Source organism: Prinia subflava, chromosome 8, assembly GCF_021018805.1.
Source record: "Prinia subflava isolate CZ2003 ecotype Zambia chromosome 8, Cam_Psub_1.2, whole genome shotgun sequence".
NCBI classification, from domain to species: Eukaryota; Metazoa; Chordata; class Aves; order Passeriformes; family Cisticolidae; genus Prinia; species Prinia subflava.
The window spans coordinates 25644828-25664035 of NC_086254.1; the positions used below are offsets into that span (position 1 = coordinate 25644828).

General features: G+C 41.3%; 1 protein-coding gene across 2 annotated transcripts; it reads left to right on the plus strand.

The window, feature by feature from the left end:
* The first annotated feature begins 1735 nt into the window (after positions 1–1735).
* On the plus strand, positions 1736–16737 carry EDN3 (endothelin 3). Of its 2 annotated transcripts, XM_063404261.1 has the most exons (6): positions 1736–1868; positions 1963–2218; positions 2572–2788; positions 13831–13995; positions 14493–14594; positions 15329–16737. In XM_063404261.1, exons 2-5 carry the CDS (start codon positions 2167–2169, stop codon positions 14560–14562), a joined length of 504 nt encoding a protein of 167 aa, XP_063260331.1. In that variant the 5' UTR covers positions 1736–1868; positions 1963–2166; the 3' UTR covers positions 14563–14594; positions 15329–16737. The 2 variants fall into 2 exon arrangements, with proteins under 2 accessions (XP_063260331.1, XP_063260330.1); XM_063404260.1 differs by lacking the exon at positions 1736–1868 and having other exon boundaries at positions 1875–2218.
* Positions 16738–19208: the final 2471 nt, after the last annotated feature.

A 19208-nucleotide genomic window follows, 5' to 3' on the forward strand; every position in this document is an offset into this window, starting at 1 on the left:
GGGTGCTGATATGGTCTCCCCTGGCTCTTCAGAGATTGAACAGCACACAGAAGAAAAAGTAAAGCAATGTAGAAGATGCTTTCAAAATTTAGGGTAGGAAACAGAACAATACTTTTGAGGAAAATGTTGTTAAATCAGTTCACACAACACAACTTCTATTTGTTATTTCTATGATAAATTTGCATCATTATTATAAAAATGAATAACAGTTGCAATAAGGAAAATGAAATAAATGAATCAGAATTTAGACTCATTGTTGTTACTTATAATACATGCAACATGTGACCAGTACTTCCTACTCAGCTTCTGTTAAACAGTAACTGATCAATAAATCTTTTTATTTCCCTGATAAGTTAGAACACAATCACAAGCATTTGTCAAAATCAATCCTGTATCCAACAGCATGAGACTATGATATCCAGAACTTCCTGATCTGAAGCAATTAGTTTTTTCTAGATATATAAGAAAAGGAAATAACTTCAAACCAATTCTTTTTTTCAGAGATGTTTTATCACAATATTTTTCAAAACAGAGCACCCATAGAACTGTGAGGCCAAACTGTAACTCTGCTGATGCTTGGGGAGTGTGACTTGAACACACACAGATCCCCAACCCCTCAAAACAAAGGGTGCAAACATTCAGGTCATTGCAGATCTCCAGAAAGGTGAGCAAGCACTTCTTTCCCAGCTCGAGCATTAACTTCAATATACTTTTGAATTTAGTAATTTACAGGGCTTCTATTCCCCCCCTATATTAATGATGACATTTTGTCATTTGCACAAAGGTGAAATTAAAGCAATTTAAATTTCCACAGAGAGCTGTGGCTCTCTTGAGGCTATTGCCCCGCCTGGTGACCATCGTGCTTTTGTGAGCAGCTGGGGATACGGCCCAATGCAAAACTCTCAATCTTCAGCACTGACAAAAGGCAAGGCTTGACAAGCTGACAAAACATGACATCTTAATGAGGTTTCTTTGCAAGTGTTACTGGATAGTCCACACCAGAGGCTGCAGTCAGGGGCAGGGCTGGAGAAGAATGTGAGGTGGTAGAGAACAGATCCTCACTTGGATAACTCCTGGCTGATCCTCCAACCAGTTTTGTACTCATAAACCAGATTTTAGTGAATGTGTTAAATTGGCATGATACATAAAAGAAATTGTGGTTACAGCTTTTACTGTTAGTACTGAAACGTTCTTAAATGAAACATTAGATTTTGATTTAAACTATCCACAATTAAGTTTGCAACCTCTCTCTGTGTGTTCTCTATAATATGTTTCTCATAACAGGATATACTACACATACTAGGTAAGAAACGATATGGCAAATTAAACCCTGACCTATTATCACTTAATAGCTGATATTATGACAGAAAATGGGGCCACAGGCTGGAGTGTTCTTCTAGACCCAGCCATTAGGTAAATATGAAATTTGTCTTAAGTGTTGCACTCTAGGTGGGTTTACCTGCAAAGTGGTGCTTATAGGTAAATAGGGAAAAGAAAGTATTAATAAACTGGTGACTTAGTTTCACCCAGGGAGAGTCTTCGGGGGAAAAAAAAAAGTCTCAAACAGCTCTCAAATCTGTAGCCCAGCTTAGACTCAAAAAGCTGCATTTTTATCACACAAGCGATCCCTCCTGGAATCGGACACGGAGCAGCAGGAGCAGGTCATTTGGAAGCGGTGAATTCAGAGGCGCACAGCGGGCTGTGCCTCCCCTGGCGTTCCCGGGAGGATGTGTTGCCCGAGCCCGGCTTTTACCTGCCGGGGGAGCGGGGGCGGTGCGGGGCCGTGCCCGCCCCCGGCCCGCGCCCCGGGGGAGGCCGGCAGCTGCCGGCGGGTGGGAGGCGTCTGCAGCTGGAAAACAGCAGCTCCGGTTGCTGATCGGATTTGGGGGTGGGGTGGGAGGTGTGTGTGGGAAAAGCCAAGCGATGGATCTTCCCTTCTTTTGACAACACTCTCCCCTTCAGGACTAAGTCTGCACTGGAGGAAAATAACTGCGAGGGAGAAGTGCTGATCACACCTCCGTGTGGGAGCGAACTCCTGGGAGCAGCGTGTGCCGCCAGCCCCAGGATATTCCCTGCCTCCAACCTGAAGTGATTCCTCCTGGAACGGTTCAGTCGCGCCTGCAGTTCACCTTTGCCTGCAGTTAACCAGCGTGCAATTTGGGTTTAATGGAGCTGGGTTTATTGTTCCTCTTTGGACTTACGATAACGTCGACTGCAGGTAACGTGAATTTCTTTCTTTCTTTGCCCACTTCCACGCATGCACACAAAGAAAGGCTGGGTGGGTTTTTTTTGTTGGTGGTTGGGTTTGTTGTTTTTTTTTTTCCCTCCTTCCCAAAGGCTGTAAGCAGCAGCCCTCTCCGGTGCGCTGTAAAGAGCCAAAGCCATCCTCTGGCCGTTCGTAGGTCCAACCCAAGGGCAGCGGGCTGGCGCTGCAGCCCGGGGCCGCACGCACATAACGGTGCTGCCGGAGCCCCGGGGCTCTGCCGGGAGCGGGGGTGGCTCGGGGGGGCTGCGGGGCTGCCGGAGTGCCGGGAGCCGAGCTGAGTGCCCTGAGTGCCGCGGCTCTTGCAGGGTCCGCGCTGCCCCGGCCCCGCTCCGCGCTGCCGGCGGCCGGCCCGGGGCACCGAGAGCGCGACGAGAGCGGAGCGGCGGCGGCCGCGGGCGGCAGGGCCAGGGCGGACGGCGGAGCGCTGCGGCACCGGGCCCGGCGCTGCACTTGCTACACCTACAAGGACAAGGAGTGCGTGTACTACTGCCACCTCGACATCATCTGGATCAACACCCCCGAGTGAGTGCGGGAAATGGCGGGCGGGCGGCGGGCGGGGGAGCCCCGGGGACCCCGCGGGCGGGGGGAGCCGGAGGTGGAGCCGCCGCCGGGGTCAGGGCGGGACGGGGGGAGCCCAGCGCAGCCCCCCGGGCCCCGGAGCGCCGCTGTCCCGGCACCTGCCCGGCCCGGGGACCCCGCACACGGGACAGGGACCGCGGTGTGCCGGGCACGGGTGACAGGAGGGAAAAGCGGTGATTTCCCACGAGAAATCTGTCTCTAACAGCTCACTCGCTGGGAGAGCGAGAATAGTGTGTGTGCGTGCGGCTGTACTAGTTTGATACACACTGATGTGGAAAACTACCGAGGCGTTGAGATAATGTTTGAAAAACTCAATATGCCAGATTTTAAGATGTTACAAAAGAACGTCTTTTACAACTGTGCTCTGTGGAAACACAAGCTTTTGCTTCAACTGGTAATAAAAACAAATTTTGAAGCCGTTTCCCCTGGATTGGAAGTTCTGAGCTTCGCACAGGGCGCTGGGGGTGGAGCACACGTGCAGAAAAGCGGCTCTGCTGTCTGTACTGACAGGGTTTAATGGAAAAAAGCATCCAGGAGGAGTGACACATCCCAAAGGTTGGAGGCCTCCTTTTCCTACACCGCTGTATGGAGCCTGTCTGGCTGAGTAACCAAAACAGGCTTCAGATCTGTGAACATTCTACAGGCTAATAGATTCCTGTAGCAGCCACAGCGATCAGCTCAGTACAAAAATAATCAGAAGATCAGACGAGCCTGAAAAAAAATCACTTCGAAAATTAGAGTTCTTCACACTCTGTGATGTGAACTTCTACACATACTGCCAAGTATTCCAGTGAGTGCAGCCTCGGAACAGTCGAAATGATTCAGACCTGCCTTTGAATCTATTGGAAAGCTTTTAATGAGATTAAGATAACAAAAGGAGTAGAAAAATAGAAAGTAGCAGTAAACTAGGTTAAGTCAAATGGGGGTTAGGGCACTTAATTTGTAAATTCACGTGTGTGTCCTGGCTAGAGGCCATGTCTGATGACGTCTTTTGAACTTCTACCAATCTGTAAGTATCATGTATTCACACAAGTCATTCAATTCTTTGAGTTCCATACCTGCACTAATCCACCCCAGGATTACTTAGGGTTATTTTAGCCAAATATTTATGACTCAGTAAATTTAAGTCAGACCTCACCAGCGAAAATGGGGGAATGACATTCCTTTTGCCCTACGCACTGAATAAATAGACTTCTGCTAATTTTAAACACACACTCCTCTTTTTTTTTTTTTCTCTTTTTTTTTTTTTTTTTTTTTTTTTTTGGATACCCTCTTTTAAGTCCACAGGACTTACAATTTTCATGCCAGCACCAAAATTATTTAGTGTGCATTAATTCTGTGATGTGGAGAGTTTTCCTACATGAAAGTTTTGTGCCAATATCACTAAAGAAAGAACAAAAAAATGGAAAATAAGGCATATAACGTTTTCATGATACCTGTGGAATTGGCAATGAAGTGTGTATAATAATCCAAATATTAAACAGTTGGGATTCTAAGTCTTTGCTTTCTTAACTGAAGTCAGTTGTACATAAAATAGCAAATTTCTCAGATGTATAAAGTCTACCCCCACTGGGTAATAGGTTAACCTGAAATGATTTAATGTGAGGACCAGGAAATTCTGTTGTTATAATTTTTATGCCATGTGATGGGATGTTTCTATGCAAACCATGGAATGAATACATTCAGTTTCAATATTAATTATTCATGCAGAATAATACATTTTTAGCTCCAGAGATGTGAACTTGTATAACCTACCAGCACTGCTGGGACTGGGTGAATTGGGGTGCTGGGAGCCCTCTGAGGCTGACAAAGAGCGGGTGGGTGATGGTGAAATTAGTCTGGAATTTGTCCAGCAGGGACTGAATTTCCTGGACTCTCTCTGAACTAGGCAGCTTTGCTGTCCTGCGCCATGGACAGGTGACAGAGGTACAAAACTCTCGCTGAAATTGTGCAGTTGTGAGTTTCAAAAATCCCAGGACTCTTCCTAGGAATACCCCCGGGCAGGGGTAACCATTAAATTAAGAGTATTGGATATTTTGAACTATTTCAGTGCAACAGGAGCAGGATTTAAAGTTCCTAGTCCCACAAGCAGACACTAATTCTGCTCTGGTGATGATTTGGAGTAATATCTCAGGAAGTCAAGAGGTTCTTCTGGATGTGAATGAGGGGAACCAGGCCTGCTTGGGCAATTTAATATCCTGAGCAAGTTACACTGCTCCTTTGAAATGGAACTAAGCACTGGATGTGTACAGACTGGCTGTTTGTAAAAGGGGCTTTTATGTTGCTCTTGTACACATGTTGTGGAAAGTTTTTATATTTACTAAAAGTTTGGCTCCAATGCAATTTGGAGGATCACACACACAGTAAGAGGCCAGAAAGTTGGTCTTAAAGTTTGGAGAAGTTTTCCAGACATCTGTTGATTCTGGTATTTTTCTTGCTTATTTACCTTCCCCCCCACCAAATCCTACAATTGCTTCTTACTGTTTTTCTTTCTTTCCCCCCCCTACTTATTTATTTCACTTAATCACTTCTTGTTCTCCACAAAATTACCCAGTACTTTCTGTTTTCAGGCTACTCTTGTCTCTGTACTTTAAAGACAAATTTAATTCCTCCTCTAGTTTCCTCTGCTTTTCCCAACAGGAGCTGTTAAGCATTGTTGTAATAAATTCAAAACAAATCTTGGTGATGGCCTCTCCTCCTTTTCTGGAAAAGCAGTTAAAGTTTTTATTGAAGCTGTTGGAGGCAGAGTGACAATAGAAGCTCTATTTCTATCCCTGCTGAGAAACCACTCAGATCAGCAGGGTGACAGTTGTAGAAAAGCCCAAAATTGCAGAATGTGGAGCCTCTGACTCCTGCAGCTTTTGCCAATTAAATGAGAAATAATTTCTGCACATGGTTTGAGTATTGTTTTTTAATTGACTACGAAGGACTGCTCTTAGTCCTGACCACGAAGAGCATCAGTGTTTTGATATAGGGTTTTGTTTGAGTCTTTCATTCTGGGAACAGTGGGAAAGTGGAAAAGAAGATGACCTAAAGAAAGGCAGGTAAGTCAGAAGAGAGTAATGCAATTATGTGGTGTAGACAAACGTTGCATAACAAAGGTAATTAAAAGCTGGTAAACTGCTCTCACTGATAAGATTGATTAACCAGGAATTAGTTTGCAATGTATTTTTTTAAAGTGATTAGTTATGCTTATCTCGATCTATAGCTACACACACATTTTCAAGAATGAATTGTCTTTTAAACTGTACCCACGGATGTAATACAGACACAGCTTGGTGCTTAAATTTGCAAGTTAAAGAAGAAAGTATAGGCAAGAGAAGAAAATGTAGGCAAGACTACTTTTAGATCTGCACTTTTTCAGAGGGGTCCTATATTTTAATATGAACTGAGGTTGTGCATCCAACAGCAATAATAACAGTTAATTAGAAACAGTTCACTCAATAACAGCAATGTTGCTGCATGAAGCTTTATTGATGCTCAGAATGATGAGTGATAGATTTAATGGTGACAGCTCCTAAGAAAGTGTTACTCTCATGAGGGCACAGATACTCAAGTGGTCTTAAATTCTAAAATAAAAGTGTAATAGGAAGCTATGGCAATAATCCAGACATTTCCAAAGAACTCCTTACTCAAAGTAAGCACCAAAAATAAGAATATTTCTTCTGAAGGGTCCAAAACAAAGCCAAAGTGGGTTTCTTTCCTAAACGACAAATCACTTTGGTATTTGTTACTATGTTCAAAAGAGAAGTGACTGAATGAAATTCTGTGACCACGCTGTAAAGACCAGTTACATGATGATCTAAGAGTTCGGTCTGCCAATTACATGAATTTCTGAATCAGGAAAATTGGATAGACAAAATGAAAGGCAGATTTTCATCTAACACTGTGTTGCTGCTCTGATCCTCTGTACTTAACACATGTTCTGTGTCCTCTGGGGGAGGGCAAGGACACAGACAGGACTTGTGTCTGTCTCTGCTGTGTGGGATGCTCTGGGAGGATCTGGTGAGTGTCCCGTGCTGTGTGAGCACACGGGGCACTGGAAGGATCTGATGTTTTGTCACTTAAAGAAATTTGTTTCTGTGACTCATGCAAGTCAGACAATCCTTAGTAACAAGTTAGCTCCAGACAGCTCCCAACAGAAATGTGTTTTCCTGACCTCAGGTGACCACTGGCTGAGGTGAGAAAAGCTTTTCAGACACTTGTGGTCATTGCTGTAATTGGTGATGAATGGGTTTGTCAGGAACTAAACAGCCTGAGCACATCCCACCTGCAGCCAGCTCTCCAGCAAACACGAGTTAATGATCTTTGCTCATTACTGACTTAGGTTATCGTCAGAAAGTCATCTCAGAATGGAAACAGGCTGTAGCCTACCATCACTTCACTCATAGTTTTACTCACACACACAGATGATGTCTTGGGAGGGTGTTCTAAAAGACAACATTTAATAAAACCCAGTGCTTACTCTGCTCTAACTACACGTTCTGCTGGCCAACTTTTCCTTTATAACATTTTTTGTTATCTACATCCCTTTGGTGATTAAGCTTTGTTGAACAGAAGCCCACATAACAAAATTTAAGATGCTTTTAATCCTTATGGACATTAAGTGATGATCTAAACTTTTATACTTACCTCAATTCTGGATAATTATATTCATCATTAAGTAAGTAAAGGTGATGTCCTGTATTTTACTGGAAATAAAAGTACACAGCTAAAGATCTCTTGTTCAGCAAAACAATTAAGCAGGTGGTTATAAACTCTAGATCAGATTGAAAATCCCTGCCAGCCAAAGGCATGATGATAAAACACTGGCTGCCAGCCAGGAAGCTCAAATAAGGAAGCTGATCTGTCAGCTGAACAGTGCACATGGTTAACCAGCAGAACCAAGTGCCAAAACTGAAATGATGAATCTTTGTTCGGTTGATTTTATTTTTCTGAATGAAGCTCGCCCTGATTTTGCAGTCTTTACTACCCACATGTTCACATGGAATCTGTTTGTCTTGCAAAATCTTCATGTGAAATGAAGAGTATTTTAGATAGATTTACTGAACACAGTAACAGGCTCCTGCTGTAATTGTTATATTTTATTGTGGACAAACAGATTTGATTTTAGGCCTCTCTATTCAATGGGATATTCTTACATATTTGAAATGTGTATTAACCTCACACTTTCAGAGCCTGAAAGTGTGCATAGCTTGCATGCCCTCCTCAGTCTAAAAGTAGAATATCTTTGAGCTTACTGACAGTACTCCCAGGATCGATGTTTTACAGCAGTCTCTCAGAAAGACTTGAAATGATTTCGCTCTGCAGTTACAATCCCACGTCCCTGCAGGAGCTGGCCCTGAGCAGATGAGGTCAGGGATGAGACACACTGATAGCCAGGGCTTTGAAATTTCACTACTGCTGCTCCTGCTGGTCTAATTCCAAGAATAAACACTCTCGAGGGCTGTCAAACCACAGTCACTTTCACCAGTGTTACATTTTAACACCATGTGTTTATTTTCCCCCGGGTTTTTGTTTTATTTGTTTTTAAACCAGCGGTGGGTTTTGAACTGTACAGGCTGTAGAGAGGTAGGAACACGCATTAGTGTGTGTTCCTTGTGTGCTCTGCTGTGGTGGCTTCTGAAGCAGCAATAAGTACTTTGAATTCTAGTTTGAAAAAAACCTTAATTTGATTCTTTTCATCCATATTTCCCAGCTGCTCTGCCTTTTGGGCTTTACCTCAGTGGTTTTGTGCCACTGGTAAGAGACTGACAGTACTGACTGCCAGTCAGAGGGAGAAAAGGAAGAGTGGGAGTTTGGGCCTGACAGAAGATGATGCTCAGATTTTTACTTATTTCTTTAAATTAATCATCATAACAGGGCTGGGAGCAGATTGGGATTGGTATGAGGCACTGGAAGAGATGCTGAGGTGTTTCTGTGAAGCACTAGCTCAGTTTTTTAGGTCAGGTGAGCTCTACCCAGCCTCTCTGGGGATTTGGGGTGTTAATGGACACCCTAGGCTTGCTTTGTGTTGTTTACCTCAATAAATACACCCCAGCTTTTCACTGCAGTGCTCAGATATTGTTCTGAACGTATTTGAGAAAAAAACCCTGTAACATCCCTTTGACAGCTACAGGAGGAGGATGGAGAGAGATAAACAGCCTCCAGATTCTCACAGTGCCTGACTTGGGTACCAAGAAGCCCCAGGGGAGGAAAATCAGAGAACTCACATGGCCAGTGAACCTGAGGGATGAAGCAGAAATGTGCAGTCCTTGGCTTATTACCCAAGGTAGCTGTAACTAATGAACTAAAACTAATTGGCATTCTTGCAAATTAGCAAGTATTAATTAAACGATAAGATAGCAAGGCTGTGGAGGTGCATTTTTTAGATAATGGGAGCCTGCTCAGTACCTAGAAACACTGAGCACTACTAAATTGAGGTTGTGGAAAAGAAAGGTGCGGCTATAAGGGATAAATGCTGTTTCATCTGAAAATAACTTCAAAAAGCTACTCAGGAATAACACAGCTTCTGAGAATGTGGACGGGATCACCAAAGCAACAAATCAGGGATCCTTTGGAGATGTTTTACTCCTTAAATAATGATAAGAATGGGTTAATATGGGAAGTACCTCTATTGTGAACTCCTAAAAACCACGCCTGTTACAGGAAGAGCTGGAGCCAACTTCCAGAGCAGCCAATGATCTGTTCATCTGTAAAGTGCTACTGCAGTGCCTTTATATTAAAAGATACACAGAAATATCTGTTATTTCCCCCAAGCATCATCCTTCATTCTGGGGACACTTTGTCTCACTTGGAGGATGGGAAATTTTGCTTCCTTTCATGTTCTTTGCTCTCAGTGGACTTTACAGGGATCCCTGCATTTTGGGATTGTTCAAAAACACTGAAGACTGTTGGGAGCCTGGCTGGCCTGGATGTGTGCCAGAAAATATATTGCTGAATCCTGAAATCACAGCATCTAAGATGATTGCTGCAACCCCCTCATCCCTTTGTTTTGGCTGAAACTCTCCAGTGCCCTGGAGGTATCTACTGTGTTTAAGTGGCTGGGAAAGTAGAAAATAATAGCAGCTCATAGATCAGTTATAACACAGCATGAGAAACTCAGCCACATGTTATAAAAATTAAAATAAACCAATTGGATTTGTCTACCAGAGTTGTGAGCATTCACTGTGAGTGGGGGACAGCAGGATTCAGGCAAATCCCACTTCCCAATTGAACCTAAAGGTATTAATCCTTCAACAGGCAGTTTTCTTCTGTGGAAAATTTCACTGTTTCACAATGTCTGTACACTGAAAAAAATCACTCGGTACTAATTACTTGGTACTTCTTTTTCAACAAACAGATTCCTATTTCTGTTAATTTAATGGCAAGTCCTTGCTTTAAGAGCTAGCCAGCTCTTAGGGGGAGAGTGTTTCTGATTGTGGTTTGTGGACACCAAGTACACAATAATCAAGGTTATTTCAGCTCTGATATCCAATCTCACTAGAACACACTGTGCTTTGATTAGTTCTGTGTTGCTCTGTTATATATGAGATTATCTTCAGTTAATTATCCATTGCACTGACTAATCACAATTACAACACATGGAATAATTGCAAGTACTGGAGAGCTGTGCTCGTTTTGTTGGTTTTTTTGCATAGAGAGTAAAGAACAAATAGCTTATACTGAAGAAGTAACTATTCCCTTAAACTCAGACCTTTTCTTTGTTAGAAAATACTTAAGAACTGAGCATGCAGACCTTTATGCACCCCCTGGCTGGCTGAAGTAATCACAGTGAACCTCCCAAAAGAGTGTAATTCCTCAGAAATCACAGATTTGGATGTTGCAAATCAGATACCGGTTCAAAGTAGTACCTTGGAAAGGCTGATTCAGAAATGTCTAGGTTTGCTTATTTTCCACTTGGTAGAGAAGAAAGGCATAAAGGACTCACAGCACACCTTAGCTGTAAATATATTTTACACTCATATTAGTTTACTTCAGGAGGATTTTATTCTCCTAAAGGAAGAAATGCTGCATACTGAGTTAAAGGTCAGGAATTCAAATAATCTTGAGAAATGTAAACCTTAAAAAATGAATTAATTAAAAACCTCTGGATGTTGCAGAGAAATTTCCAAAAAATTAGTGAACGGCTCAGCCAGTACCTTGGCCAGGGACTGGGTCATAACCACAAGGAACACAGTGCAAGGATCTGGTGTGTCAGGACCCCTCCAATTCTGCCTCTGCCCTACTCCAGCTGATCCTTATTTTCACTGAAAAGTGCTCTGTGTTCAACTCATCAAGCTCTTTGTGATTATTGTTGGAAAGACTCTGGGTTGCTTTGGAGGTATATCTGGTTTGGGTTTGAATGTTTGGATTAGAATCCAAACCCAGGCATATTTGGAGTATTATTGTATTTCTATCTCTGATTGGCAAATCTGCACATTACCTTACACGAAAACTTCACTTGGACATTCTGGTTAAAAGCCTTTGAAACTTGAAACGCTTGAAAATGTCATTTCATGGGCACAAGTTTCTGGTCCACTGAGAATGAAGTACCCTTGAATACATTTTCTAAGCGATGAAGCAAACTGTACTTCATTAGAAAGATCACAAGCAGTATCTAAAATACCAATTTCCTCCATTGCTTAAGGCTGTGATTCATGGCTCTTATCACATGTAATTATAATTATATTCTCCACTCCTCCCTGTTTGCTGGAATTTACTGTCTCTCAGGAAAGGCAGCAGATTGGTAATGGGCCCCTTCCTCAATCACTGTAGTTCACATAGGGATGGATTAAGGTAAAATTGAAAGTTGATGACAATTCTGGTTGGTCCATTAATTTTCCAGTTGCAGCAATTAAGAATAAAACTCATGCCTTTCTTGCTCTCTGGCTATTCAGGTAGAGCCTCTGACTCAGGGCAAGCTGTGAGTAAAAAAGCCTGGTATCATAGTCTGAAAGAATGAACTTTTGAACAAGGAATGACTTTAAATAATGAGAATAACACACCACAGTGTTTTATGTCTCATTAGCATAATGTAGGATGACATTGGCAAAAGCTGTAAGAAGGTTTCTTTATGCCCAGTCAAACTATCTGTCATTAAACAAGGCTCTCACACTTGTCTAAAACACATAAAATTCAACTTTCCATTTCAGTTTCGGAGCAGGAAATTGAATAACAGGATTTTACCAGACAGTTTTCATAGAGGGTTTGCCACTGGTAAAAATAAAAGAACTTTCCCCCACTCCTGCCTCTAAATACCAGTTCTTACTTCATAAAAGACATGAATGTGTAAAAAAATACAACCATGGAGGATTTATTTATGTCATAAGTTCTCTACATTAGCCATTTCACATTCATTATTATAAAGCAGATGTCAGTATAGGATTATTAATAGCCTTAAATTATAAAATGGGACTTGATCCTAATCCTAAAGACAACAGAAGGCTTTTTAAATGATGGTTTCAGAAGGGAGGCCAATATCAAGTCCTAAAGTCTTTTAAGGCAAATATGGATATTCTTGGTCTCTCCCTGTGACCTGGCATAGGAGTAAAGTGGTGAAAATAAGGAACATTTTCTGCATGGAGGCAGAGCAGGAGCTGCTGGAGAAAAACCATCCCCTGGGCTCTGAACACAGAATATTGCCTGTGATTTTCTCTCTCTCAGGATGATTTTGTGATTAACCCAACTCTGGCAGGTTCAGGCTGTGAAAGACGAGGTGCCCTCTTACAAATGTATTACGAGTGCAGAGGCTTGAATAAATGATTTGCATCAACTGCACTGATGTTGCATCAAGAATTATTGCAGAGATTAGGAAAATAATGTTTCTGAACCTTTCAGCCCACCATGTGTGTGGGAAAATGGAAAATCTGCAGCTTTCCCATTAGCAGCCTAATGATGTTTTTATGAAAGCAAATGAAAGAAGCAGAGCTATGTGAAGGTAATGGTTCCAGACTCATTATTCAGGCTTTGTTCTGTAACCTTTCTGTAACCTTTCTAGATTGACTCTGACTTCCTCTTCCCTGCCTTTTTTTTTTTTTTCATTCCTTCCCTCCTCTTTCTTGCTTTTGAATATGAGATTCTCTTCAGATTTTTAGTGTTTGTGGATTTGTTGCTTGCTTAGCCCATCCCTCAAGTCCTCAGGAACTTTTATGAGTCTCCAGAAGTTTCGTGGGCAGTACAGCTGCTGTTGACTGAGCTTCTTTAACAGCTTGGAGGGGAGCAATTTATGACATCAATCCAAACTATCAAACACTTTTTGGGGATATTAGCAGGCAGTGATGAACCATGTCCTTTTCTGATAATAGTATTGACTATAACCCATTAAAGAGCAAATCATGCAGGGAAATAAAGAGAGGGACCTCCTACTATTTCTGCAGCACAGAATAGGATCTCTCACAGAAAGGTAGAACCATACAAGGAGGATTATCTGGGAGTTTCTCATATTTGTGACTCCAGGGGTCGTGTTCCAAACATGATGCAGTAAATCAATCCTACTGACAGTTTTCTCAGTTTCTCAGGGATAAAATTAATGCTCAAATCAGGCTCAGATCCATGAACTATCTGATAGCTACACAATGTTACTGATCTGGTGAAATCAGCACAGCTCCTCTGTCTCTTCAGACCAGCCAAGGCACTGAATGTAACAGATTTTGTGCATTTGGTGGGGAAACAAACACAACACAGGAATAAGGAGTAAAATAAACAATAACCTGGGGATGGATTTGCATCATCTCTTAGTTATTCCAAGATTTTTTTTGATACTGTAGCTGCCAATTAACCCTTCCAGTAGCACTGACTATCTGCTTATTTATAACTTGGTGAAAGCCTGAGTTGATGGAGCTGAAGTTATGATCTGGTACAGGGAGAACTTACATGAGAACATTGATTTTTCTGCCACTATTTATTGCTTCCCATCAACAGATCTCTTCACTAAAATAGAAAAGAGAGGGAACATAACTTGAACTGGTTCCTAAAATACACGATACGTGTGATTCTCACAACAGGAGGACTGTTCCATATGGACTGTCTAACTACAGAGGCAGCTTTAGAGGCAAAAGGTCCACGGGCCAGACTCAGAGCGCTCCCCAGCCCTCGTCCCGATGCTCCTGCTCGGATGCTCGTGACAAGCAGTGTCTGCAGTTCTGCAGAAGGATGCAGGACAGGAGAAGGTGAGTGTCTTTCCCTATCACTGCGACCTGGCCGCATGGTGAGGCCATTTCGTGGAGAAAAATGAATCAAGTTGCATTTATCAAGCGGAACTAATTAAAAGATATTGATTTTAAATAAAACTCCCCTCTGCAGTTGTGGTGGGTGAACCCTGGCCTGCGGCCAAGCACTTACACTGCTGCTTGTTCACTTCCCCTTCAGTGGGAAGGGGGAGTGAATAGGAAGAAAAAAGCAAGAAAACTCCTGTGTCACATCACAGTTTAATGAGTGAAGGAAAGAGGCCAGAGCCAGCCAGTACTGCTTGGAATTTTCTTTTTCCTGTTTCTTTTTATGTTGTGGTGCTTTTGAAACAGCAGATCTGTCCAGTTAGGGACACACTGAACATTGCACTATTCCAGAATATTTTGTGCTGTCTAACAAAGAGCATGAAATTGTCATTTCATCTGTGGGAACATTGATGGGAACACAGTGGAAAGTTTAGGCAATCTCTATTTTACAGAAATCATGGATCATTGAAAAAGACAGAGGAGAAAGACCAATGCAGGGAAGAGGAAAATTTCGTTCAGTAGCACAGAGAGTCTGCAGGATTCTGAACAATCAGGTATGTTACAGATGCTTAATGTTAAAAAGAATTATTCACTTTCCATAAATGTTCTTTGTACTTGCGAAACCCTTAATTCTTTCAACTGAATATTACCGCTCTTTCCTAAATGAGGACAGAATTTGGCCCATGAGTTGTTTGGGGTTTTTTTTCCTAATTTAATTTTTAAAATAAACTTTACACAGAACTTCTACAACCTCTCTTGTACTGGTGTAACTCCTTCAAAAGTTGGATTATTTGGCTGTAAGCCAATACATATTTTGGCCTTTTTTTAGGACAAGGGCTGTTGCTGTCTATCATGTTTTTCCTCATTTAGCACTGCAGCAAATTAAGCTACACGTCCCAGTGCAGTGCTCCAGTAAAGTTGAAGTGTTAAGGTAAAGAAAGAGGAAAAACTTCGTGGAAGAAATATCTGGAGGGAAAAGTAAATCTGCTTTCGATGTCAGGTATAAGGAAGTTACTGTGACCCAGTAGCCAGTTTCAAATACTGTCACTTCTAAAAAAGTCACACCAATACCCCAAATTTTTTGCTGTGAAGGGAAGGAGGTGGATTAGAAGTGCCCAAGCTGAATTTATTGCTGTGATTATGTGAGCAGAGCTAATTAGAGAACTGTTTAGAGCTCGCTCTGTGTACACATAACCAAGGAGGGCAACCACAATTATCTCAGGTAACAGGGACTTAGTGCTGAGTACATAACAGTTTGGCTGTATTTGTTTGTTTGTTTCTTTTAAAGCTTTAACATTTATTTGCTGGAGCTCAGAAACAAGAACTTAAACTACAACTCTCCCTTGAGATGGACAAACTTGATGCTTCAGTGTGATGCCAGTGGAGAATTCAGCAGCAGGCAACACTTCCACTTCAGCAGTGCCACTCTGAGGGCATGGGAACCCGTGTGAAGAAGCTTTTCTCCCTCGAGGGAGCCTCAGAAAAGGATAATTATTTATCATGTAACCTGGCAGGGAATGTATCACTATTGAGGAAAACTTCAAAGGCAGACCCAAACTTCAGCAATGCAAAGCTTCAGGAAACGTTTTTCTCTGTGATTTAAACAAGTACAATAGAAACTGTTCCACTCACTGCTTGCTCTGTGTCTGAAGAATCCATCCACAGCTCTGTGCAGGCAGCTGCAAGTGGAGAATGTGGAGAGTTAGAGGGAGATTGCCTCTACATGAGTTCTCATTAAGAATAAACAGATACAAAGTATTTCTCTTGTTAATGTATGCAAGCCTGAATCATCATATTGTAACTTCATGGCAGATGTTTAAATGACAGTATCTATGCAGAATAAATATGAATGGCTAATATAAATATTATTATAAACTATAGCAAGTTAAGAGTATACATTGAGTATTCAATAGATTACCTAATTTAGGCACAAATTATTCCTGCACTTGGAAGTTCCATTCAAACACACTTACAGTGATTATTTGGGAATGCACTGTAGCTGGTGAACAGAACTTCAGTGATGCATCCCAAAGAATTTTCCTACAGATGCAAGGGTAGGACTGTGGAATTTGATGCCATCAGAGTAATTTCTGTGCTGGCCATTTGCTGTCCCAGGCCCCTACAGGTCACACCCACAGCACGTCCCCTGAGCTTTGCCAGTGCTACAAATCCCACCTTTATCTCTCCATTGAAACACCAGCACCAAATAACCTGGAAACTTGGCAATAAGGATTAAATCCAACCCTGGACATTTTTCAGTGTAAACTATTTCTTCAGAAATTATGGACTTCTTTTTGCGACAAGATGCAAGAGTCAGCAAAGGAAAAAGAGTAACTTTTGCAAATCCTGTTCTATATTATTTAAAAAGAGAGGAAGTCCCTCATTTGTGACACTACAAATTTTTGGGGGGTTGGCTGACCTTCATGCAGACTTTCCCCTTTTCCTTTCCACATAGGTTAAACTATAAACCCATGTTGTTAAATTATATTTTATAAGAAGAAAGATGGAGACCAAAAGAAATGTGAAAAGAAATCAACAGTAAAAATGTCTATATAGGGCTTAAACCAGTGGTAATAGTTTTTGTTTGAAACAAGAAAGGGAGGTCTTTGTCAAAACATATGATATATTTTATATATATGTGGATATATTTCATAAATAAATTATTACAGTTATAAAATTAAATATATCTTTCAGTTATTGCATTTGTATCAGTTTCTTACTGGCTGTATAACTGATTTTGTACATTTATAGAAAATAGATTATTTATTGCATAAAACCACTTCACATACAATTTTCCCGTATTCTTTTTTTAAAACACAGTGTACAGTTTTGGGGTCTTTAAAAAAAATCAAGTTTTGTTATGACCAAAACCTGGAACTTTCTTCCCCCGCCAAATCCTTACACCCAGGTCACACAACTTGCTGCCTTCAAGAGGTTGATAATTCTCCTGACAGTCTGGGAATTAAGTTGGAAAACAGGATAGCAAATTCTGTGGTAATAATTATGCATAAAAAGTGACATTTCAATTTTGTTTCAACATTTCAACTATTGCCTTGTTTGTCCCAGGGTTAGTTTGTCCCTAATCTTGGGACAAACAAGGCAATAATTATTTGTCCTGAGAGCTCTTTTTGTGGACAATGTCCACAAGTTCAGCTCCAGTCCCAAACACATCCCAGAGCTGAACAAGCCTCCAGAGCCACCTCAACTCAGCTTTCACATGAACTACTCAGTCTGTTTGGCATTCTCCTGTCTCCCCCCATGTAAATTCAATTTAAAAGTTGCATTTGAAGATGGATTCACACCGTCTTAAGTCCCAAATGCTTTCATTTAATTCTAAACAATCACAAAAAAGAAAAAAGAAAAAAAAAATTAAAACTGGGTTCTTTCTTTGACATAGAGGCAGATTTAGCCCTTGAGTGGTGGGTTACAGGTGTTACTGTTGTGTGTTCTCCTTAGGAAAGAGAAATCCCATTTCTTTCTATATTAATTCCACATTCAAGTGCCAATGTACCAGTTAATGTAAAACTCAGTCCATTATGAATACAGCAAAAGAACGAAAATGGGATATAATATTGTATCAAGCTCAGAAGAGGGAAAAGTTAACTGCAAATATTTCCAAATAAACCTATAAACCACAGAGGATAAGTTGTGCATGCTGGATTCTGGCTTTGAACTATCATTGTTCCATCTGGGAATAGTTAACAAACATAAGATAGTTTTTACCTAACTTCCTAATTTCATGTTTATAGAAAATGTCACCAGTGACATTCTTCATTGCCTCAGTTTACTTAAGTTTTAGTTTGGACTAGAAAGTGTTAAGCAAATTTGAAGTACAATTCTCTAAAAGCTATACTTAGAAATAAACTCATATACATGTTATGTTAAGAAACATGTTAATGTTAATTTTATGTTAATTAAGAAACAACACTTAAAATCTGATAAATCATAAAAGGATTATTTGCAAAAGTTAGAATTAAAGGCTCTTTCATCTTTCAACATGTAATGTTATCATAGTTAGGTGTCCTCAGAGTCACTCTTGTTCTGGGGTATTATTTGAGGACACTTTTACTTTTGTAACAACAAATTAGTTCCAGTTCTTGCTCTATTCAATGTAAAACCATATATGTACAAATCTGCTATAATGCTGTCAGAGTTCCATAGCATTCATTCTAATTCCCAGTACTAAAAGTTCAGTTTTGTGTTGTTAATAGCAATAAAAACAATAAATGATCAAAAGCAAAGGAAACAATGTAGAAAGGAGCCATGGAAGAATTTATCTTCAACAGAGAGGGAGGAGAAGAGATGTGAGTGCAGCCCCCGTGCAAAGGGCTTTGAGAGGGAGGAGAGCCCAGTTTTGTTCCCTGTGTTCCCAAAGGAATTACAAGGATCTGAGGGGAAGTGCCACGGTTCAGTGTCTCCAGCACCACCTGCACATCCCCTCCTTGGCTGTGCCTTGTGACAGCCACAGCAGGTGAGAGTCTGAGAGGGCACCAGGGCGGGAAGGGGCCGTGTCCTCCTCCCTTGCTGGGTGACTCTTCCCATCCCCAGAGCAGAGCTCATCCCATTCCCTGTCCTTTACAATAAATGTCCCCTTGTTGCTGTGCCTGCTTTTGGGGACACCACTCTGCTGATTCTGATTCTCCCTACATCCAAAATTCCTGCAATGCCAGGAAGCCACGTTCATCCACAGCTCCTCCTTTATGTCATTCCCACATTGATCCCCCACTGGCACCATCCAATATCATTCACACGCACTCAGATGCTGTTTTTAGGAGCTGGCTGTCAGAACAGCCAGACAAAAATACCACTCCTGTGACAGATTGGTGAGGACAACCGTGACAATTCAATTTAAGACAACAAAATCGTGTCTTGACAAAAGTAGAATGCAGGATGACTTGAGACTGAGTAATGTAACTAAAAGTTATCATTAGAAAGGGAACAAATTCTATCCATACGAACATTAAATCGTTCAATCCACAGCTTGAAATCTATTGGAAGAGTAATCAAGGAAAATTGCAAACAGATGACTCTGGAAACAATGTTTGTTTTCACTGCTAGAGTTTTACAATGCATAATATATAACCTGATCTGGAGAGCTTTATGCTATAAAGACATGTCAGGATTGAGAGATTTAAAATGCTAAGCAAGTCAAACACAGCATATTGCCC

Bases quoted from the DNA above. Each gene is read 5' to 3' on its own strand.
- EDN3 (XM_063404261.1), top strand. From the start codon at position 2,167: ATGGAGCTGGGTTTATTGTTCCTCTTTGGACTTACGATAACGTCGACT. The intron at 2,789-13,830 runs GTGAGTGCGGGA...TTCTCACAACAG, and splicing joins ATCTGGATCAACACCCCCGA to GAGGACTGTTCCATATGGAC. The intron at 13,996-14,492 runs GTGAGTGTCTTT...TCTATTTTACAG, and splicing joins AGGATGCAGGACAGGAGAAG to AAATCATGGATCATTGAAAA.